A 25,710-nucleotide genomic window follows, 5' to 3' on the forward strand; every position below is an offset into this window, starting at 1 on the left:
GTCATCATATCGTGAGGCAGCAGAGACTGAAAACAGCGCGAGCGTCACTCGTGCTTAAGTGTGTGTGTGTGTGAGAGAGGTAAATGAAACCGCGCGTCTGTGCCATTCATTCACACAGAGACAAGCAGAACATGCAGGGTTAATATTTAAATAGTATTTTTGCAGTTTAATATACACAGACACTATATATATTGTGGTATATATCGGTTACAGACAGTGCTCCAAGTAAAAAAGTTAGTCTGGAGCCCTGCGCTTAGATAAAAACAAGGAAACGACTTAAAGCAGCTGCCTATTAGTGGGTACCGAATATACCCGGTACTACAGAAATGCTGATATCGTCACATTTTCAGTACCGACTTGGTACCAAAGTACCGGTACATTGACAACACTAGTTACTCGTCTATACTTTTGTTAATAAAATCCTTTTATTACACTTGTGTCTTCCTTGTGTTGATAATACAGCAAGAGGCTCTAGATGTTGACGATATCTCATAAATCCTTCAAATTGGTCAGATGAGGAACTTCCTCCAATTTATATAATTCTAATTCAGTCAACAATTTCTCATAAATGAATATCCTTTGTTGGTGCCCCATAATATAAGAAGGAATAATCTGACACTCTCACACTCACCTTAGGTGACGTGTGACCAAAATACTAAGTATTAATATTTAAGACCATAAATCACCACAACGTGAACTCGTCCACTTGTTAGTTCCAGCTCAATGCAGCAGCGGAGCTGAAAGAAATAGTAATTATTCGGGCAGACAAATGTTTGTTAGCATGAAGCACCAAAACCATAGTGCACTCCAAAATGTCTGCTGCAGAACTCCAGAGTCTGCACCTAAAAGCAGCCACACGAGACAAGAGTTGGAAACGTAAGTGCCAAATCAAATGCACATGCTTGCATTAATACCTCTCGCGCTGTTTGATAAGCACGAGAAACACAAAGAGCAAAAGGGGAATATCCGTCAGCTCGCCCATTTAAACTCCTACTAGCTTATCTACAGCGCATGTCACCACGTCCAATATCTCGTTACAGGATGGAGAAGTGCATCTCTTGTGTTCACTCGGAGCACCATACAAATCGTCTACGAGCTCCTCAGAGTCCAAGGCCACTGTGGAGCATGCATCATCTGGTCCGCAGAAGAAAGAATTGATTTACGAGCTTCCAGAGCAGGAATCGGATTTGAATAAACCGCCAGATTCAGGAAGCACTCGTATGTTGAACGCATGTGATCCGGGATGAGAGCAAGAGAGAGGGAGAGGGAAAATCCGTTCGCTCACTCTCCATACACTCAGGCTCATCGCAGTCACCCCAAGCGTCCAACTCGTGCGGCGCCTCGGCAACCGCAGAACTGGGACAGCGGGGGTTGAACGAACATCTTTCCTCAGAAAGGAAACAAGCCTAGAGCGCAACACATACAAACACAGAGTCAACAGTCAGATAGGCTGCCAATCAATGGCGTGATGGTATAAGGGCTTCAGACATTCGTCACATCGAAGGTATTCCCATAGCGACGGCTATGCAGCATAGAGTGAACCTATGAAACAGAACCATGCTTTCTCTATCTTTCTCTACTACATACCTGTTTTTAAACCTAACACACAAGAGCAATAGTGGCTCCTAACTTTTGATGAAATCTGAGAGCTTTATGTTTCTCCATTGACAGCTACGCGACTACCACTTTGATGCATTAAATAGTTCATAAAGAGATCGTAAAACTAATCCATATGATTTGAGTGGTTTAGTCCAAATTTTCAGAAGAGACACGATCGCTTTATATGATGAACAGATTGAATTTAGGCTTTTATTTATAAAATAGTACAATCCACTTTAATGCGCTGTACTTCTGCTCCTCACAGCCTCGTTTTCATTCTTGTCAAAAATCTAATATGGCGTTTCCCTGACTAAGGTCTTTTATAAATGATTCTCATTACAAGTTTGGAAAGATGGTCATCATAACACTCACTCGCATAACACACTCAAACTCACTGCACTTGCAGAAATAGAGTTTGTGTGAAACGGGCTTTACTGTTTTTCATGCTATAATAAATATTTTATTGATATAAATTGATGTTGAAATTATTTTTGACATAAGCTAGAGATGTATGCTAATGTTTTTTTAAAATGGACAGATAAATGCAGCATTTGTTTGTTTTGTTAATCTCTGCAGAAAGGGCTTTATATAGTTTTGAGTGTTCATTCCACCCTGTGTTCAGCCTGACGTCTGGCATATGTCGACTGGACTATCGCAGACCAGAGAACAGGTGAGACCAAAGGCTGTGTGAAAAAATTTAATTGAAGATAATATGGTATTACCATTTATCATTGTTTTTTGGATGCTGTATTGTCATGGTTTTCTTTAAAGAACCTTAGAGCACATTGAAGAGAAAGCATAACATTTGACTAAATCTCTCTAACTCTTTTCTGTATCCGCAGGGCTTTTTATTTGGTGCTGTTCAAGCATGTAATATTTCTGGAGAAGAGAGGTTGTCCTCGCACAGCCCTAGAGTACTGCAAACTGATTCTGAGGTATCAGACCACATTAGAATAATATTATTAACTTATCACATTCATAATACAAAATCCATTATCCAGAGTCCTAACACAATACATCTGTTAAATTGTACAGATGTTAAGTTGCCAAGTAAAGTATAAATTGTTTTTTACAGATATATTTTTTTATATGTTCAAAGTTTTATAAAAAAAAAAAAAAAGTATATTCATTTTCAAATGATTAATTTCTGATATTATCCATATTTTGTAAAGTAAATATACTTTTAATTTCAGCATTTGTAATTAATGCATGTGCTTTTACTATCTTTAAATTGAATGGTGTGATATCTTATATCATCCATTGCTCGTTATTAGCCATAAAAAAAATCAATGTTGTAGAGTGTACTACTTATAATTAATTATAATCTCATAGTATTTCTTCATACACTCCTTATACTGAACCATGATACCACCATGTGTACCATAGTAATTCCAAGATATTTTTGAAGTACCTTAGCATGTAAAGGCTAGTTCACAATGCCTCAATAAATATGGAATTGTATTAAAATGACAGCTGTTTCCCAACATTTTAAAATGAAAACAGCCAACTAGAATGTCTGAAAAGGTGCTGAGACTGTGGTAATACCATCTGACACCATCGCTGTATCATGGTATCGTCACATTCAGCCAGCCAGATGTTTTGTGTTAAACATTGACAGATCATTTTTTTTAGATTTGTTAATTATGCTTTCAGTCTGGATCCAGATAATGACCCTCTCTGCATGCTGCTGCTCTTTGACGTCCTGTGCCTGCGCTGTCGCGAGTACACTACCCTCATCCGTCTCTATGAGGAATGGGAGGTAAAGTACTCAACCTCACTCGTCAAGTCGATACGTTTTTCATCGAATCAGGGATGCAAACTTGTTTTGAATGCAGAATAAATAATTTGTAGATCTGATGAGTTTTAAAAAATTGTTTGAGGGCTGGGGGTGCTTTTTACAGTACTAGTAAGACAAAATTAATTCTGGACTTGCTCAAAGACGACTGCTTTTTTTCGCTCCTGTGCGTATTTGTGTGTGTGCTCTGGTTTCTAATTACAAAGGCTTCTGTTTACCACATTTTTTAAGTTTTGTAGCCAATAACAGGAATGACTGTTGAAATCAATGGTCAGTCAGAGGTGTTTACTTTAGAATCCGCTCAATATCCCTTTAAAACACTTAATGAATTTTCATTTAGTACAAGTTTACTGACTGAGTTCTACACACTCGCAAATTCTCTCTTAATAACAAAGCATAGACACAATGTAAATTGGAGATTCGTTGTGCAGTGTGTAGTTAGATTCATTAATTATAACAGGAGTTTTCCCGTGAGTGAGCTCAGTAAGTTGTACTATAAAGGGAGCGCTCTTTGCCTGCTTTCCGTATATAATCCATTTGCACCTTGAAAGGTGTTGTTTGACATGCTTCTAAGAGGACTAATGTCCATGTATACTGCAGAGTTTCAGGAGTGACAAACACATTTAATTACGGGAGTGAACCCGCTAAGTTGTTGCATGTGTTATTGCTATGATTGACCATGAGTGACCTTAATAATGGATGGGAAAAAACATCTGACAAGCCTTTGTCCAAATAGATGTGTATTACGTCTTGTAGTGTAAATGCATACTAATAGACCTGCAGCAGCAACATGGACAATAATGGAAAAGAAAGTCTGTGTTGGCTGAATACATTTAGAAATTTCTACAGTTAAAGGGAAGAAAAAAAAACCCGTAATGCATGCTTTTCACATGCCTTATAATTCATACTTCAGTACAATAAAATTGCTAAAATTTGTTATAATAGAAATTAATAATAAATCCAATAGCTAAATACGTAAAAAAGAAATACCAAATTCTGTCATGAAACTCTAGATGGTGCAGGCTGATAGGTCCTTTACTCAATTTGGTAGCGATCACATCGTTATCTACATAGCGCAGCTTATTGGTTGCTGTTGCATCAGCGGCCAATGAGCTGTGGCTCAACATTCAAATACTGGTAGTTAACATGCCTGTCTTGGCATGAGTATACTAGCAAACATACTAGGTTATGTCTTAAGTGAATGTAAACAGTCGAGAAATACAACGCATGTGTACAGTATCAGTATGTTGGATCTGTGCATTAAGTCCTAAAGTGACAACAGCTTAATATTCCTGCTGCTGTCTGTTTTTAATGTTTTTCAAACAACAAAAGACAAAGAAATCACTCGCTACTCTTAACTGAGTAACTTTTGTAACTAAATGTCTGTTATATATAATCTATTAATATATTAATCTTAATTTAATTTATACAGTAAAGATTATATGAAGTGTTATTTTATATTTGATTATTCAATTTCTGTACCTGAAAACTTAAGGCTGGTTTATACTTCTGCGTCGATCCTACGTCGTAGGCTGTGTAGCACACGTAGCCTATGGCGTAGCCTGATGCAGGGTGCACTGTCAATGTGTCAATTCTACGTGGGCCGCAAGCGTTGTGATCTCTATGCATGTGTAATTGCACGTCGACGCAGACAAAGTAGAAGTATATATGAAAACCGCAGAAGTATAAATGAAAACCGACGCATAGCCTAAAGCATAGAGGCTAAGGTGTAAGTCTGATGCAGAAGTATAAACCAGCCTTTAGACCTACCTGAGAAGCACTGTTTATTTTATTTGTATCTTTGCTCTATTGTATGTATTTGTGCTATTCTTTGTAGTTTGATTATTTGTTCTTATTTTCTTTATTTTTATTTGTCTGTAGTCCTTTGTCTCATTAACAGAGCACATACTGAACCGTACTGAAACCATTTGAATCATATATATCTAGCCCATACTAATATGTATGTATAATACATTTTTGACATGTCATGTAATTATGTATACACATATATGTCTTTGTATAAATCTATAATATGCAAATTACACATACATTTGACATGTCACTAATATAACACAATAAGTCCACACTCACCACTTGGTTCAGCCAGGACTCAAACAGAGGTATTCTTGTTGAGGCAACAATGCTACCCAGTAGCACTTTAGACAAATCAAGATGTGACAAGTTGATAGACTCATATGGGGTGTGCACTCTTGTGTAACCAGGTTATTTTAAGTATTTTTTATTCTTCTTTTTTATTAGAAAAAGATCTGACATTAATTATCTTGGATTAATTTTTACATCTAAAAAAGCTGCATTTTAACAAGGGTGTGTAGAACTTTAAATCCACTGTACTTATTTGTAGGTTTTAATCTCTGACCAGTTACTGAAATATCTTTGTCACACCACAAAAATTCCTTTTTGGTGAATAGTTGTCCTCAGTTCCTAAATAATACACTCTTCACACTGTGGTACTTTTGCTGTTTCAGGTCCATCGAAATCTGTCCCAGCTGCCAAACTTTTCCTTTTCTGTGGCTCTTTCCTACTATCACCTGAGCCAACAGGAAGACATTTCAGCTGTGGAGAACCAACAACTAAAGCAGAAATCCAATGTGCTCCTGCAAAACGCTCTAATCATGTTTCCTGGGGGTGAGTTTCAGATCACTTTGACATATTTCCCACATTTATTTAAACTTAAAACTAAACTAATAAGGAACATATAAAAATAATACAAAAATCCATGTTTGACCCCTTTAAGACTCCTTTAAGACTATTAGCTCATAACTGATATCAGTTCATTTTCAAGTATCTTTTCTGTTGCTGTTGTCCAAGAATCTGCCATATTTTATGGAATAGCTGTTCAATAAATTTACATTTAGAGAAAAAATAAGGAAGAGCTTGTGTGAGCCAACACTGTTATGCTGTTGTGCTTTCATAATTTTACTGTTGCTTTGCTATCAACAACAAGTGAGGAAACCATTAGATGTGGTGTGAGTAAATTACCTAGGTATTACAGGAATTGTTAAATAATGCGTGTATCAATTAAGGGGTCTATTTTTGGTAGGGCTGGAATAAAGCATCAACTGTTTATATTCATGCCTAGTTCCCTGTCATGTTTTACATAAAACAAAACTCTAGAGCACATGCTAATAGCTAGTATGGCAGTGCTGCCTAAAATGGGCATGCACATTTTCAGGACTCAAAATCGCATGCAGCTACAGTTTCAAAAATGGCGATGTCCATAACATCAGGAAGTTTTATTTATAGATAGATAACTTATATTGCATTATATACCCTCAACCCTGGATATGTAGTATAGTATGTACACATAATAATAATAAAAAAAAAATCACTTGTAGCTTTGAGGAAAGCTAAAATTAATTTATTAGTGTATACTGAAGACAGTGAAGTCAAAGTTAAAGTGCTGTGTCAACAGTCTGAATCAACATTGAATGATTTATTGAACTCATTGATTTATAGTGAATACTTTCTTTACTTTTTCATTACTTTCATCATTTTTCAGGCTGGAAAAACTTGACACTAATATGTTATGGGTAGCTTTGAGTGGGTAACTTTTCATCTCAGCATTTTCAGCGTATTTTTTATCAGCATAGTTATTTAATATAATCCCGGGTTCTTTGATAACGGAGTGAGGTGCTTCACTATGGGGAATTGCTTTGGGCAGCAGACAGGTCGACCTGTGAACAGATAGTAAAACACCTCTCTCTATTATCCTCTCTCTCTCTATTAAGAATCTGGGAATATGTTAAGTAACCCTACATTTTAGGCCCCTATTATTTTCATTTAGAGGTTCATAATTTTGTTTAATTTTGTCTACTAGAATACGTTTACATGATTTAATGTTCAGAAAACTAATTTGTTATAATTTACACTGGCTACATTTACATGCAACCAAAATATCCATTAGTAATCGGATTGATGGCTTAATCGGATTGAAAAGCCCTCGTTTGAGCTCTATCTGAATGAAATTTCGATCGGATTGAAAGGGGTGGTTTATTCCTTTTCTAGTCCGATCGAGAGAACATATAAACAGTTGATCGGATTGAAAACCGAAATTGAAAGGACTTGCGCATTGAATATTAAACGCCAAGCACAAACTATGCAAAAGCAACAGCCCTTCAGGCGCAATTAGTGTCAGAATTCAATCACTCGTTTTCATTCACTCCTTCAAGTGGACTATATTAGGGAACGTTCGGTATTTATGGAATGGACCACTGGAGGAAAATAGGGGAGGGTCATGTCTTTTTATTCTTTGTTGAGGGGAGGGTCATCCAACTTTTTTTTAGTCTAGGGGGAGGGTCACCCAAATTTTGTATTCATGAAAACAGCAAAATTTCAAAGTGGCTTGTTTGGTGCATATTTTTTCCATGTAGCTCTCTCAGTCTCGGCCCCCCATGGCTAGCAGATGGGTCTGACCCAACAAAAATCCAGTTTGGCGCTGTGGGCAGTTTTGCCATATTGGGCGGTTTTGAATTTGATTGTGCGGGTAAAAAAGGGTTTGGGTGGGTGGACAAAATTTGGGCTGGTTTGGGGTCAGTTCGGCGGTTTTCAAACATCTACATTTTAAAGTCTAATTGGTTAAAAAACTAAACTAAAGTGTGCATGTAGTCCATAAAATCAGTCATCATGACATTACTAAACACACACGCCCATGCAGAGTCAGCTGGCGTTGGTGTTGACGTCACCGACAAGCATGCACTTTTAGCCAATTAGCGATCAGCAGGCAGACACGGTTTAGCGCGATAAGTTGTAGCTGTATATTCAAGTGATCGCTAATGCCAAAGTGACATACTCTATACAGTAAGTTGTATCTACAGTAAAGAGTGAGATAGTGAGCAACTCTAAAAACGTACACGTGACCACCAGTGGGAGATGACTCTATGGTGAATATAACTCTGAGAGGAGAGCACAGTTTAATGACTTGAATTGGAATCGAATATGGGACGACTCCTGTCCATGGTCATGTGCACACTAGCCTAACCAGACATCTGCAGCTTTTACACCATCCAGACTGCATGCACTCTACTCATCCCTGACAGTGCTGTGATTTCAATCTTTTTGGGAAATCACTTCTCAGAGATCTTTGATGCCAGAAATATTAGGACTTTATTTTACAACAAAATAACATCTCTTGTCAGGTGTTCTCCAAACTCATCAGGCATTATAGGAGAAAACTCAGAGCTCTTATCTTGGAAAAAAGAGGTTGCAAAAAGTATTTAATAAAAGGGGGCAAACAATTGTTCCCAACGTGTTTTGGAGAAAAACATTTATTTCATAATGTGATTTTCCCCCCAATTTCAATTATTTTACTTCAATGAAAGGTTAGATTTTTGCACATTTTTAAAATAAAATATCAAAAGGATTAAAAATGCAGATTTATTTTTTACAGCCATATTTGATCATATTTACCAAGGGGGCAAACACTTTTTCACACCACTGTATATACCTACATCCCTTCCAAAGATGGTAATACATCCTATAGATCAGTGGTGCCCAATACGTAGATCGCGATCGACTGGTCGATCGCAGAGCCAATGACGGTAGCTCACAGAACTCAGCAAAAAAAAAAAACGCCTTTTCGGAAAAGCAATCCATCCCATCATGTCATTATATTACCATGTGCCCGCTGATTGACGTGTAGACAGGCCAGTTTTTTTACACTACGTTACCATAACAACCATAAACGTATCTACCGAGCTGATCTCAACAGTCGACACTACAGAAAAGCGCCATTACTTTCGTTTTACCGTTGCTTTTCGTTTTCGCTATTGCTCGTTTATTATGTGTATAGACAAACAAAAATTATACCACAATGAATGAGGGAGTGAAAAAAATAAAAAAAAGCAAAGACTTACCATTTCCATCAGGAATGGGAAGATGACTTCTTATTCACGATGTCATACTCAAAGTGTGTCTGTCTGATCTGTCAATCCAGCATTGCACTTCCAAAGAAGGGGAATGTAGAGAGACACTTTAGAATGGTTCATCAAAGCTTTGATACAGACTTTCCTCCAAGCAGTGAATTGAGAAAGAGAAAGGTGAGGGAGTTGAAGTCTCAGCTTCTTGGACAGCAGTCTCTTTTCACTCGGCCAACAGCGAAAGCAAAGGCCACAACAGAGGCATCGTTCCGGGTGAGTCGGACGATCGTTAGGCACAAAAAGTCTTTCCAGGATGGAGTTATGGTGAAGGAAGCCTTCATTGAGGCAGCGGATTCTTTATTTAAAGACTTTACGAACAAAACAGAAATAATGTCTGCAGTCAAAGCTGTTCAGTTGACAAGAAATACGGTGACCAGGCGATGCGAAATGATGGGCAACAACTTAGTGCAGCAGCTTGCTAAGGACATTGACTGTTGCGAGTGCTTCTTGCTACAATGACACCTTTGAGATATTCAAAAACTTTATCGACAAGAATAAGATTCCAGTGTGCAAATTGGTGTCAATCACCACCGACGGTGCGCCTTCCATGATCGGCCGCTCTAATGGATTTGTTGCCAAATGCCGAGAGGATGAAGCGTTTCCTGACTTTTTAAGTTATCATTGTATCATACACCAACAAGCGTTGTTTGCGAAAATGTTGAACATGAAAGGGATCATGGACGTAGCAAACAAAGTAGCCTGCTCTATCCGTGCTAGATCTCTTCAAAGACGACTGTTCCGCTTGCATCTTGAGGAGGCTGGCAGCGACCACTCAGACCTACTGCTTCACACGGAGGTAAGGTGGTTGAGTAGGGGGAAATTCCTTCAACGATTCCGCGATCTCCTTCCCGAGGTAAAGCAGTTCCTACATGAGAAAAAACATGCGGAATACATGCAACTTGATGATCGTTGGCTGCTTGATTTGGCGTTTTTAACTGATCTGGCGAACTTGCTCAATGAGCTGAACTTGGAATTACAGGGCAAAGAGAAAACCATGATCAATATGATAAGCTCAGTGAACCCCTTCAAGGGAAAACTTAAACTGCTTTCTTCAAAGATCCAACGCCATGATCTGGGGAACTTTAGAAACCTTGCATCTGAGCTGAATAATCAAGGGAAGGACTTAACGGAGATTGACAGTGCATGTTATGCAGAACAGATTGACACCGTCCTGTCAGACTTTGACAGGAGATTTCAAGACTTCGCTCTACTCGAGCCAGTTGCCACGTTTATGTGCTTCCCTTTTCGGGAGAATGCTGAGGTCGATGTCCTCGCTTCCAAAATCGCAACAATGTTTCAGCTTAGTTCTGCTGAAGTTGAGGATGAGATCTTGACACTGCAAGCGGATATCAACTTGAAGTCTAGGTCCATGTCTAAGTCTAAGTCCATGAACAATTCTGGAGTTTACTCACAGAAGAAAAGTATCCCAACATGAGAAAATGTGCAACATCACTGACTGCAATGTTTGGGTCTACTTACGAATCGACCTTTTCATATATGAAATTTATCAAATCCAAATACCGCTCCACGGTATTTGGATTTGACCCTATAAAAAAGGGTCATGCCTTTTGGAGGGTCATAGAAAAATGTATTGCTGGCGAAGGGAGGGTCAAGTCTATTTTGACTATAGATCTCAAAACTCCTCCGGTAGCCCCTTAAGTAAAAAACGAACAGTCCCTTAGTGGAATATGTTGGGAATAGTGAATGAAGGTATGGGGGGCGATTTCGTACACAGCCCCAGTTTCCTTGTGTCTGCCAGTTAATCACTAATTAAGTTCTGTTGTTCATTTAGTTCCCTCATTTACCTCTGTGTATTTAAGTCCTCAGTTTCCTTTGTTCAGTTGTCCATTCTACTTTGTGTGTACTGTGGTTGGTTGTTTTCAGTTCTGTTTAATAAATACATACTGCTGTGATTATTTCTGATCTTCATTGCAACCCAAGTGGAACACAGCCCCTTCAGTGCCCTGTGCCCAGATGCATAAAGCACCTTAAGTTTTTCCCTTAAGTATGAGACTTAAGGCGTGATTTTCCCCTTAGCTAAGGGAATGATTTAAGGGTGTTGCATATAATCTGTTGGGAACTTTTATTCCTTCTTCAAAGCAGACCAGGAGACGTTGGGATCGCGTTCAAACAGAAGTTCTTCTTTATTGAGCGTGGCTGCAGTCCAACAATCTAATTCTAATACAGTATGCATTGTATCTTATAGGCATTTTAGGAGGAGGGACTTTTGGAGGTGGAGACAACTCAAAACAATGCAGAGGATGATTTGATTCAATCAAGTGAAAACCAGTTTGGCAGGTTATCTGGCTTGCTCAAGAGAAACAGGCCTTAATCAGCATAACACTATCATTCAAATGATCCAATCAGCCTGACAGTATCACCCATACCTTCACATGATCACAGAGACAAAAGCACAGCTGTACATTGAGCTTAATGGTCAGGAAATGCATAAAGACAAAGGGTGAGGGTGAGAGTCTCAGCCATTGACTCATTTAGAGAACAGGACTGGCAGAAATCTCTTGATATAATCTTCATAACCGCTGCTAAACGTTCTCAGTTTATATTGGAATCTAAATTAAACATTTAATAAATTTGTTATTCTTCAAATCCCTTAAACGGTTCTCTTAGGTAAGGGAAACCATTAAGTGTTTCACGACAGCGACCCAGGTTTTGCCGTTATAAAATTTGATTGCTGCCATGGACACGTTATTTGTTAATACAGATTCACTGAAATAAGTTTCACTGAAAACATAACATGGATAAGAAACACTAAAAAGAAAACCAAATATGAACGAGAAGGACCAGATGAGACAAACTCAAATTGATAGTTTATTCAAAATTGATAATTCTGTCATCATACTCACCCTCATGTCGGTCCAAACCCATAGGACTTTCATTCATCTTTAGAAACAAATAAAGATATTTTTAATATTCGCTCATCATTTCTGTCCATTTATTGAAAGAATAATGGTAATCCATATGATTCAGGCTGTTTCGGAAGCTCAAACGTGTGCACAATCACAATGAGGTTTGTTCTTCCACGTGACACATGCACATTTCAGCTTCTGTTAACCATATAAGACGTGCTTTCTGTGTGTTTTTATGTGAAAAAATGGCAAAATTAAAATTTGTTTAGCATGGCTTGTAATTTGTTAAGACTTGGCTTGATCCTGCTCGCTTACACTTAAGGTGAAGTTTTCCAAACCTTATGTTATACTTAGGAAAATGATAGTTAAGGGGCTTTATGCAACACTTAACGGCTTATAAGGGGTTACTTGGGAGGAAAATAGATACTTAAGGGAAATTCTTAGAGTGTATGACGTTTGACCTAAAGAAAACGTCAAGTAAGATTGCTCGATTGCTCCTGTCTGCCTCGTTTCTGCTGCTGAGTTGGCTTGTGTCTGTAAGCTTCGTGTATCTTTCTGTTTTGAATCATTATTTACTATCATTCCTTGTTGTTTATACTGCTAAATATAGCTTACTCAACATCACACATTAACCTGACATCGCTAGCTTCAATCTATATTGTTATTGCTAGCACAACATGCTAGTAATTCGCTAGCCTGTTAGCGTGCCATCCGTGCGCGCTCTATTTATTTTTCTCTCGCGCGCTTGTGTCTTTTACGAGTTAATCAAACCTTAGGTGAGTAGGATCAGTCAAAAAACACGGTGAGTCATGTCATCTTCTCCTCTTATTGTCACTTGCACTTCATGTAACGTATAGCATAGCCTTCTCTGCCAGCACAGGATTTACATGTGATAAAATGGATGCGACTAGCTTAGTGAACTCAGTACATTGTTCGGTTCTGGCTGAAGTAGAGCCTGTGCAGCAGGGCAATTGGGTGACGGTGAGGCCCTGTAGTCGCGGGACAAAACATCGCTCTTCCGTTACGATTACCATAACAAACAGGTTCTCCCCACTCAGTGAAACACCCACTGTGAATCCTGTTGAATGTGCCCTAGTTATTGGCGATTCTATTACACGGAACGTGAAAATAGAAACACCAGCCACCATAGTCACATGTTTGCGGGGAGCCAGAGCGCCTGACATCAAAGCAAATTTAAAAGTGCTGGTTAATACTAATCGTAAATTCTCTAAGATTATTATTCACGTCGGCACTGTAAGGACACCAGCTCAAATGAGGGGAATGTACAATTAAAAATGATAACTATCAATTATGATTTATTAATAATTATAATTTTTCATACTGGTTATCACTTACACTCTTCAAATCGCCCAAAAAGGGGATACCTAGCCCGTGTGTTTATATCTCTGTATATGGACAATCAATCTCAACGAATTTCAATTAATTATGAATACAGAAGGGCTATAATTTGAATTTGTGAATGTCTACTAAAAGTATATCACATCAAATGATTCGTCTGTCCGCCAAACGAATCATGCGATTTTCTTATCAACTCTCAAGGCATATTATTCTCGTGGCCACTAAGAATAACTCCTGGTTTACCAGATTATTAACTCGTAATTAGGGATGTCCCGATCCGATCACGTGATCGGAAATCGTGCCCGATCACGTGTTTTCAGACTCGATCGGAATCGGACGTTACCTCCCGATCAGGACTCGTATATATATGTATATATATTCTCATTATTTTTTAACACATCTATAGTTATGCGGTGGCAGAGAGTTACGCCGGTTTCACACTGTACGCGTCAGCAGAGCGTAAGCAGCGCAGGAGCAGTGCGTATGGTGAGCAGGAGCAGGACACGCGCGTTTTGCTTTCACACTGGCAGCGTTTGTCACGCGCGGCTGAACTGCGGTTTGTGTACAGACAGAGTACTCTATAATGGATAAGTTGGCATTGCTTTTTTTCGTTTTCAAATACATTTAAGAAAAAAGACTTGTCAAGAAGCTTATTTTATTAATAATTTCATATAACTTTTGGTTCATCTTTGTTTTTATTGTTCTGGCAACAAGTTTGTTTTTGGACATTTGTTTTCTTTTTAAATTGCTGTTGGTCATTTGATTGACTGTTTAAAACACAATAGATATCATCAATGCACTTTTTGGATAAAACTGCGGTGTATTATGGCCATGATCAATGTATTGTCACTTTAATTCAGCAAAAGCGGCGCAGCAAAAATAGACTCGGCGCCGAAACGATCGCGGCACTCCTGCTCTGCTCTGCTACGCACTGCCGCGCCACCTCTGCGCGCGGTGTGAATGCTCTAAAGCCTGGTTTAATCTGTTAACATGGGCGGCTAAAAAAATACGCACTGCACGCTCTGCTAACAGTGCAGTGTGAAACCGGCGTAAGAGTTAGGAGTGCAGTTCCTAAAAGCACATTACTGGCTTTGCAAACACTGTAGCACTTTTATTTTTTATTTGTTTACATGCCTGCCGGGTATTTTAAGTTGAGGTGCTATTTGTTTATATATTAGACTTTTTTTTATATTTACTGTTGCACTAAAGTCCAAAAGTGAAGAATTTATGTATTACTTGATTGTTCAAGCTACCTCACAGAAGTGCTCTGTTTGTTAACAGAGTTGTTGAATGTTAAAATAAGATGAAGTAAATAAAAAATAAGGAACATCCTGGATCTGTTTTTTCGCTCTTCTTTATTCTTTTTTTATGTATTAAGTATCGGATCGGGACTCGGTATCGGCAGATACTCAAAATCAAATGACTCGGACTCGGACTCGAGGGCAAAAAAACCTGATCGGGACATCCCTACTCGTAATCATTCACAAATTATAACTCATAGCTCGTAGATAGAATCAAACACATTAAAGGGTCACAACACTCCCTCTTTCAGCTCAAGTCTAGCTCACAATATTTTTGAAAAATGCAACTTAATTGGGCGTGGTGGCTGTGAAAAGAAGGGAGGGGAGAGGGTGTGGTATGGCACGGCAGGGGAGAGTGGAGGGGGGAAAACTGTCATCGACTGTCACTAAAAATCAGTGGTAAAACGTGAGGAAATGCTAGATTTGTTTATAGCTGGCAAAGTTATAGTCTAATGAAATACACTGACACCTTATAATTGTATTTAAAACATAAATGCACATGTATATGTATAATTATGTCATTATAAAATATATATTTGTTTATATAAATGTATATATTTGAAAATAAATAAAAAAAAATCGCTTAAAAAAAATAAAACCGTTCAGTACATATCCTAGATCTACGCGCCCCCTAAACCCACATAATAAAGATGGACAGTGACATAGAAATTTGCACAAATTAAGCATACGTTCCATACAATTGAGGTATTATCGAAATATCTAAATTTTAATAACGAGTGATTATTTAACAGAAGGCAAGTAAAACGGTCAGGGTTACATTTTAGACACACACACACACACACCTCTGAAGCGATAGAAAAGTCCTCGGGACCGCATCACTTGCAAGATGAAACCTGCATTGGTGTACAAGGTCGAAGTCCACCATTCTCCCGTTGAATGGTTGCTACACACACATAGTTTAGAAGTGTCCGTGGTTGATGGCCAACCAGCCGCCCGCAGTCAGAGTCCAGCCCTGGCAGCATCGCGAGGAAAGATGCACTGGAACTTTTGCACCACGAAAACAAACGCGCGTCCATACCTCTCTCATCTACTACGCGATAGGCGATATCATAGTTTGACATACTGTCTGTCATTGGAAAGTTCCACGTGGTGTCATGAATAATTAAGAGAAAGTGTCTTCTCATTGGATAAAAAACTCAGTCTCATTAATAATTATGAGACACCGATGAGTCATCAAAGTACTATCGTGCTCTGCCACGTCATAGCCTGTGACGTGGACACAATGAAGATTTTAAACCCGGAAGACGAAAATAGCGTATAAAAACTAAAATTTAACCATTTTCCCCCTACTATTAAATCTAACAGATGCTAACATTGTTTTCAATGGTGTTTAACACACATACCTCTGTTAAAATCTCAGAAATTTTGGTTTAGGGTGTCATGACCCTTTAAAGAGGCTTTGTTTCGTGAGCAGCAAACAAGAAACAATTCAGAGTAAAATAGGGTTTTAATAAATGCACTATAAAAGTAACGTTACAACTACATCTAACAAAGAATATATATATGAGTTAACAGTAAAATTAAAGTAAAAATAAAGAGAAAGTAAAACAACAGATTACAGAATAGCAAACAAATCACAATGACTACCTTTGAGAACCAGCAGAGTATCAAAATCACCTTAAGCAGGGAAATGTAATGCGCATTTAAATCTTGGTAAGAGATTAAATACTTGCATTGAAAACCTTGTGGTCAGAATGGGACGGCGAGTATGCTTGTCCCTTGCGTGTCCGTTTGGCTGAAGCGCTCTTTGACTCTTCCTGAGTTCGCATCGTCGCGGGATATTCAAACGGTTCACGTGTGAGCTGCTAGGACTTGATTTAAAGTTCGTTTCACTCTTAGGTGTAGCTGAATGAACACGAGACTACTAAAACAAGAAGTCGGAGTTACGACTAAAACAGAACAAGTAAAAGTAAAATAAACGGAGAGACTCGTACGAGGAAAATGATGAAAAAGCAGGAACAAAACACAAGACAAAAAAACAAGAGAACTAACTAGAACGCGGAGTGTATCTGCTTTTCTAGGATGCAAAATCCACTCCTTCCTGGGCGCTTAGGCCAATTAGGAAGCGAAATTCCGGGTGGGAGAAATTTTCTTTGTCTCAACTCGGAGGTTAATTTGCATGTTTTATATATATATATATATATATATATATATATATAATTGTTCACAGTTGGAAACACAGTTGTTGTTTTTTTCACAAATTGTGCTTGCAAATTGTATAATATCCAAGGTAAACATTTCTAGTAATTGTGCAGTTAATTCTCATACTGTATTTTCTACCCAAATGTGTCACGAATAAAACACAATAAAAAATTATTTAAAGAGAAGGCTTATATTGACCTTTTAAGTTTTTGTTTACATCTATCCTTGTATATATTTTAGCTATTTTATTAAAAAGGTTATACAATTACAACAATTAAAATTGTAACAATATTTCCAGTGTAATCTTTCTTTGTAAAAATACATTTTATCATACGTATTTCAAAGGATTCATTAGTTTGAATATCGCCTACATTGGAACAAACACTATTAACATCTTAGTTGATTATTTTTGACAAAACATATATATATATATATATATATTTAACACGAGCAGAAATTGGCAACATTATAAGCTTATTTGATGTGGCAGTATTTTACAGTAAAAACTTTATAATCTATCCGATTTTTGTTGTCGATTTTTACTCATCTTAGTATAGCAATAGAGTTTGGTAAAAGCTGTTCATTCATTCACACACAGAAACGCGATTCATTTTGAAACAGTATTTGTGCCAGCTGTTGTAGCTACACAACAGGGCACATCTGTGCATTCATTCATTCACGCACAGAAACGCGATTCATATTTAAACAGTCTTTTTGCGTGTACAGACACTTGCGATTAGAACAAAGCATAGAACTGACCTATTCCTCAGCCGGATCTGTTACTCCTCGAAATGAAACTTCCAGAACTTCTGAGGTAAATTTTCCAGGATTATTATCAAGATAGTATTATTCCTCACAGCGTCGTAAGTACATGAGTCTGAAAGTGAACTTGCGGTGTGTGTTATCCAGCTGATGTGGGCGTTCACGGGTTTGCAGGATCGCCTCACATTTGCGTTTCAATAGCGCGAGTCAAATTAAAACATAATGAGCTGAGATGAGAACGACTGACATCTCTCTCTTTTCATTCATATTACATAAACTGAGAATATTTGTTTTTTATAAAAATTACTTCATTTAAAAGAAGAAAATTCAAGCTTCATGCCTGTGTGCCTGTGTGACTGTTTGACTGAGTATTCGCTGAGTTATGGTTCATTTTCGGACGCGTTTCAGAATGGACTTAACTGACAGAGAGAAGGCAGAACTCGCTTCGTGGCAAAAATTTATTTGGCAAAAAGCACAACACTTTGTTTTTATTGTGAGTATACACAAAAAAAATACACACTTAACAGGATCGATTGATGTATGAAACTCCTATGGAAAATCAAAGTCAACAGAGTATTTTTGAGTCTCTTTTACACTGATAAAAAAAAAGCGAGCTGGTATCGCCGACGATACCGCCGACCCCAGGGGGTTAAACAATTGTAAGCACAGTAAAATGCATTTTATCATAATTTGATACCCATACCTTGTCTATGGGCGCATAGAGGTTTAATTTAAGCCCAAGTTTGGTATGTTTAAAAACTGCGGCATAGAAATACACTCTTATTTTGTAAAATAAGCATTAAAAATTCAACTAACAACCTAGGAATAAGATTAACCCAAAATGTGATGTACATTGACAAATGGGAATGAAGATTGGACTTTAAAAAGACCAACATGACACACCGATGATTTCACCATAGTGTGCACCTCTGAAACATTATTCCATTAGGGTTTACAAGAATACAAAGCCACATCACATAGAAGAACAATCATGAAAAAGGGAAATTACATTCAGGTTTACATATTTCTTCAGTGGTTATACATATAGAATATGTATGATTAACACTTTATTCCTACTCCTCTCCCAGAATCTCAGTGAGATTCTCAGCTTGCTGACATTCCGTTAGGGCCATAAAATCTTATCCACCTAACAAAGGGGGGAGGTCAGGTTGCAAGAGAATGTTGGTGAACATTCTTAAACTAAAACACTTTTGATTCAAGACTACACATTAGAAAGCCATACCTCTATTATAAAGCAAAAACTAATCACACATGCATATAGGGATGTACATACGCTCACTTCACCAAGGTCAGATAAATCCCATCACATAGAGCCTCTTTCACCTAGATATTATCATATAGAGACTGTCTGTTCCCCGAATTAAGAAATACAAAAAACTTCCAAACCCATCTAAGGGTAAAAATGTAATTGATGACAAATTACAAATAAATAAAACTAATAAAAATACAAATAAATAAAAAAAATTCGACAAATAAAAAACAGATATAATACAGCTGAGCAAATGATAAAACTTGGGTTGCTGAATATTCGTTCCCTTACTTCAAAAGCACTTATTGTTAATGATATGATTACAGACTATTACCTAGATGTGCTGTGTTTGACAGAAACCTGGCTAAAACCAAACGATTACATAACTTTAAAACAGGACTTTAAAAGTCCACCCCACAAGACTACGGTTATAAACATGAACCTCCTGTTTGAACCTACAAACATGTTGCTGTAATTTATAGTAATATTTTCAAAATTACTAAGAAGTCTAGTTTCAAATATAATTATTTTGAAGTGTTGGTGCTTAATGTAACAATATATAGTGTAAATGATAAACCACGTTTGAGATTTGTACTGGCTACTGAATACAGGCCACCAGGGCACCATACAGACTTTATCAAAGAATTTGTTGATTTTCTATCAGAGTAAGTACTGGCTGTCCTAATTGTTGGTGATTTTAATATACATGATAACGAAAAAGATGCATTGGGATTGGCATTTAAAGACATTCTTAACTCTATTGGAGTTTGACAACATGTGTCAGGACCTACTCATTGTCGTAATCATATTCTAGATCTATTATTATCACACGGAATCAATATTGATGCTGTTGAAATTCTGCAGCAGAGCTATGACATCTCAGATCATTATCTAGCCTTGTGTAAACTTCATTTAGCCAAGGCTGCAAAACCGACTCCGTTACAAATATGTTAGACCTATCACTTCTGCCACTAAAGATTGCTTTATTAATAATCTTCCTGATCAGTTTCATCATCTCAGCATCCCAGATAGCTTAGAAGAACTCAATATTGCAACAGAAACTTTTAACTCTCTCTTTTCCAGCACTTTAGACACAGTTGCTCCGTTTCACTTAAAGAAGATTAAAGAAACTGGAAGAAAACAAAACTAAAGGTATTTCGCATTTCATGGAAGGAGAGCTCGATTGCATACAGAGAGGCCTTAAAAGCTGCTAGATCTGCTTATTTTTTCAACCCTATTAGAAGAAAATAAACAAAACCCTAGGTATTTATTTGAAACAGTGGCTAAACTAACGAAAAATAAAGCTTCAAGCCCAGACGTTTCCAAGCAGCACAGCACTAATGACTTTATGAACTTCTTCACTTATAAGATTGATAATATCAGGGAGAAAATTATAACTTTGCAACCGTCTACTACAGTATCGCATCAGGGAGTGCATTGTAGTCTCCCTAAGGAAAAATTCGATTCATTCATTGCTATAGGAGAGGAAGAATTTTCTAAACTCATCTAAATGGACAACATTTTAGACCCTATACCGACTAAGCTACTGAAAGAGATGCTTCCAGAGGTCATAGATCCTCTTCCTAATATCATTAATTCATCTTTGTCATTAGGATACGTACCAAAAACTTTTAAGCTGGCTATGATTAAACTGCTTGTTAAAAAAACGCAACTTGATCATACAGAATTAGTCAATTACAGGCCGAATCCGAATCTACCTTTTCTGTCAAAGATACTAGAAAAGGCGGTATTCTCACAACTATGTTCCTTTTTAGAAAGAAATGATATCTGTGAGGATTTTCAGTCAGTCAGGACATACCATAGGACTGAGACTGCTCTCATTAGAGTTACAAATGATTTGCGCTTATCATCCGATCGTGGTTGTATCTCGCTATTAGTGTTACTCGATCTTAGTGCTGCATTTGATACTATTGACCACAACATTCTTTTAAATAGACTCGAAAATGATGTTGGTATTAGTGGAATTGCATTAGCATGGTTTAAATCATACTTATCTGACCGTTATTAGTTTGTAGCAGTAAATGAAGAGATGTCTCATCGATCACAAGTTGAGTATGGCGTACCACTCAGTACTAGGACCGTTGCTGTTCACTCTGTACATGCTACCCTTGGGAGATATCATTAGGAAGCATGTAATTAGTTTTCACTGTTATGCTGATGATAATCAGCTCTATATTTCTTCACGCCCTGACGAAACTTACCAATTCACAAAATTAACAGTGCATAGCTGATATAAAAAATTGGATGACTAGTAATTTCCTAAGTTTAAACTGTCTAAGTTAGATGTCTCTTATGCCTCTTCCCCTTCGCCTGTCCTCTATGCTAAAAGAGTTCAATTACATTCAGAATTCAACCTTCAGTTGACAGATCTAATAGAGAGACAGCTCAGGCAATGTAGACAGCATTTTTTTGAGCATGGAGACAAGGCTGGTAAGCTCTTGGCCTACCAGGCTCGATCGGCTAGTACTTCAAGATGGATTTCTGGTATCAGATCCCCAACAGGTGAATTATTAACGGAACCGGCTGAAATGTACCTGGTTTTCTCAGACTATTATGCTAGACTGTACACTTCAGAAAGCTCTCCCAATAATACTACAAATTTAGATCTTCTCAAATTGTTTGAATATCCCACAATTGATGAATACTGCTAAGAATCTAGGCGACCCAATCACAGGATCATGATGGCTTTACTGTTGAGTTTTATAAAGCTTTTGATCCCCTTTTAGTTCCTACTTTAGCAAAGCTTTTCAATGACTCCTTTAAGGTGGGCTGCCTTCCTCCTACTTTATCCAAGGCCTCTATTTCTTTGCTCCTTAAAAAGGATAAAGATTCTATCTCTTACGGTAGTTATAGACCAATATCACTTCTGAACGTAGATTTTAAAATTCTGGCTAAAGTTTTATGTTTTCGCCTTGAACGTGTATTACCATGTTTAATTTTCCATGACCAGACAGACTTCACCCCAGGAAGTCTTTTTTTTAACACTAGAAGGCTTCTCAACATTCTTTCTTCCCGCCCATCTGACTTACCCGAAATTATTGTCTCTCTGGATGCTGAGAAGGCCTTCGATAGGGTGGAATGGGGTTACTTGTTTTTTATTTTGGGAAAGTTTGGGTTCGATTCTAATTTTATCTCCTGGATCTGACTTCTTTACTCCTCTCCTATGGCATCTGTACATACTATTGGCATAAGATCACCCTATTTCTCGCTTCAGCGTGGGACACGACAGGGATGCCCCCTTTCTCCCTTAATTTTTAATCTAGCCATAGAACCTTTAGCTATATGGCTCCGCAGCCACAATGGCTTTGAGGGAATTTCTCGCCATGGTTTAGTTCACAAGCTCTCACTTTACGCTGACGACCTTTTATTATATGTCTGAAACCCTGCTGCCTCTCTACCCCCAGTTTTGGATATCCTAGAAAAAATTAGTTAACTAATTGGCTACAAGATAAATTTACAAAAAAGTTTTTTTGGTTAAAACTGAAGCTAAAAAACTTCCACGATCACTCTTACTCTTCAAGATTGCGCCTGATGGTTTCAGATACCTGGGGGTCTTCTTTAAGAAGTCAAAAAATTTCAACCGCTTGTGGACAAGTCCAAACTAGATATGTGTAGGTGGGCCTCTCTCCCTTTATCCCTTGTAGGTCGCATTAACTTGGTCAAAATGGTTATTCTACCCAAATATATGTACCTCTTTCAACACTTACCTATTTGTATTAGTAAATCTTGCTTTACTGGCTTCGACAGTCTTTTGCGTTCATTTCTATGGGGGAATAAACCCGTTCGCCTTAAGAAATCAATTCTGCAACTTCCTAAAGCTAGCACTTCCCAACTTTCAGCAGTATTACTGGGCCTGTAACATCAACAAGCTTCTTTTTTGAAATAAAGATATCTACTCTGACAGTCCTCCCTGGGTGCATTCGGAAACGTCATCAATGAAATGCACTCTCTATTCGGTTGTCTGTTCTCAGCTTCCCTTAGTTGTAAACAGAGTTTCAGATAATCCAGTAGTCACCAGGGGCCTCATTTATAAAACTTTGCGTAGGATTTGCATCAGAAGTGGCGTACGGATGAAACATAGGACGTGCGTACGCACAGAAATATTCGGATTTATAAAACCGTGCGCACGCACATCCTACGCAGTTTTCCCTTAATAAATCACAATCAATTCTAAATGTAGCGCAGCTTTTGTGGCTTCATGTCACGCCCATAGTTGCCCATAAATAGTCCGTGAAACACCCACAAGTTAATATTCATCAATTGCGAAATTATGGCAAACACAGAGAGGAAAACCAAGAAACGTAACTTCATTCAATGTGAAGTAGAAATTATCGTTGGCGAGGTGGAAAAGAGGAGTAAAATGTTGTTTGGAGGGCACAGTGTGGGCATTACTAATGCCAAAAAGGCACTTGAGTGGCAAAAGCCTCACAACCTCGGACCGTGGCCGAAATAAAAAAGAAATGGTCGGGCATCAAAGTCGATGCAAAAAAGCGTCTAGCGCTCCATCGCCAGAGTGTGTCTGCCATGGGTGGGGGAAAAGGGAAAGCTACAGATGTGTTATGAGGATGAATTGCATAACATGCCAATATTATTGCAGAACATATTTCACTTTTCTTTTTGCAAATATGTGTTAATTTGCATTTCTGTTGTAATCTTTGTTTGATTTTTTGTTTTACACTGCTGATCGTTTAAACGGGTGTTCGTGTAGTCTGTTAATTGTAAGACTTGCTTTGTGAAGTCTTCATGTTATTTATGAGAGGCAGTATTGCCATTTCTTTTACACAACGGTCTACAGTTTCACACACTTTCACGTGTTTCTTCCATCTGCCGACGGTGTCGCCATTTCTCATTTCACCCGTTTTTGTGCGTATGCCTGGGTCAGAGTTTGCGTGAAGGACCGCACATTTTCCCGTCAAGTTTGCTTTTTATAAATACCAATTATTGCGTAGAGAGCAGTGTACGCCTTCTTTTGTGCGTACGCAACGTTTATAAATGAGGCCCCAGCTCCCTTAAAATTTGGGTCCAATTTAGGAAACATTACAGTTTACATAGAGGCTCCACTTATATGCCCATCCTCAATAATTACTTTTTCCCCCCGTCTAGTTCAGACCCTGCATTTCGCCTCTGGTCTTCTAATGGCCTTCTTAAAGCAACACTATGTAACATTTTTTTACCTTAAAATAATATTTCCAAAACCGTTTCAGTGGTTCATCAAGTCGTAACAGGGTGAAAGGCACTTATGCCTCCGCTTTGCGGTCCTTTATCTGCTATAACCACACTATGTAAGATTGCCAGATCGGGTCGCGTTTCTGTAGTTCTAATGAGGCATAAGAAAACTACAAATTTGACTTGCTTTACGGCAAGCACTACAATAGTCATTATTTAGTTTTTCTTTGTTTCTGATGTCGCAATAAATCATACTTTCATAAAATCATGCATCATACTCTACCTTGTCTGTGGACATCGTTCATTCCAAAGCCGGTGCTGGATAAACAGTGGGCGCGCGTGCGACAGTAGGCTGTGGTAGGCTAAATGATTTACGACAGCGGTAATGGACAATTCCGCTTCCAACCTGTAGGGCGACCGAAGAGGAAAAGTTCCATAGTGTTGCTTTAACCCTCTGGGGTCTAAGGTGTTTTTGGGGCCCTTGGGATGTTTTGACATGCCCTGACATTTGTGCTTTTTTCAGTTATTTATAAACATGATAATGGCAAAGGTGTAAATTCACTCTATATAGCACAAACAGGGCTGCCATAATATGTGAGCATCATGTATGTAGATGTTTGTATTTTTAAGAGAATAATGTTTATGCGTGGTTATTGGAAAAAATAAAAATGAAAGTTGCTGAAATAAGACCACAAAACTCATAATAAATATGTGTCCACAAGACTTTTGACTAATGGATGTTGTCGCTTCGAGTTCTGGCCTTTAAAATTATGTGAAAATAGTCTTGCTTTATCGTTCACATAAAACAATACATTGATTTAAATTGTGTAAAACAGGTTTCGCTTGGAAAGCCAATATGCGAGGGGGGCGTGAAGGAGGAGTAGTTTACACCTGAGAATACAATGTCCCACCCACTCTGCATAATGAGCCATTCATTCAGGTGTGACACTGACTGAGCCACAATGCAAGGACAAAAGATATATTTAGAAGAAGACTTATATTGACCATTTAAGATTTTGCTTACATCTATCTTGTAAATATATTTTGCTATTTTATTAAAAAGGTTACAATTACAACAATAATTACAATTTCAACAATATTTCAAGTGTACTCTTTCTTTGTAAAAAAAATGATTATAGGCCTACATTTTATCATATGTATTCATTAGTTTGAATATAGCCAACATTGGAACAGCTAACATCTTAGTTGATGACTTTATTTTTGACAAAAATAGTATTATTTATTTATATATATATATATATATATATATATATATATATATATATATATATATATATATATATATATATAACATGAGCAGAAATTGCTAAACAAAAGCTTATTTGATGTGGCAGTATATTCTACAGTAAAAACTGTACCCAAATCTAGTCAACAAAATGTTGTCTTTCATATTTCACCTTACTGTAACGTTGTTTTTATGAAATATTAGGGCATATAAATGTTAATTTGC

General features: G+C 37.7%; 1 protein-coding gene across 1 annotated transcript in view; it reads left to right on the plus strand.

The window, feature by feature from the left end:
• tcf25 (TCF25 ribosome quality control complex subunit) overlaps nucleotides 1-25,710 on the plus strand; it is a 261,356-nt gene that overhangs the window by 119,604 nt on the left and 116,042 nt on the right. The window contains exons 9-12 of the mRNA XM_084123919.1: nucleotides 2,176-2,269; nucleotides 2,442-2,534; nucleotides 3,253-3,358; nucleotides 5,881-6,040. Coding sequence (XP_083980045.1) covers nucleotides 2,176-2,269; nucleotides 2,442-2,534; nucleotides 3,253-3,358; nucleotides 5,881-6,040 — 453 coding nt within the window. The remainder of the gene's footprint in view (nucleotides 1-2,175; nucleotides 2,270-2,441; nucleotides 2,535-3,252; nucleotides 3,359-5,880; nucleotides 6,041-25,710) is intronic.

This window comes from Abramis brama (genome assembly GCF_963993115.1).
Source record: "Abramis brama genome assembly, chromosome: 9".
Classification (NCBI taxonomy): domain Eukaryota; kingdom Metazoa; phylum Chordata; class Actinopteri; order Cypriniformes; family Leuciscidae; genus Abramis; species Abramis brama.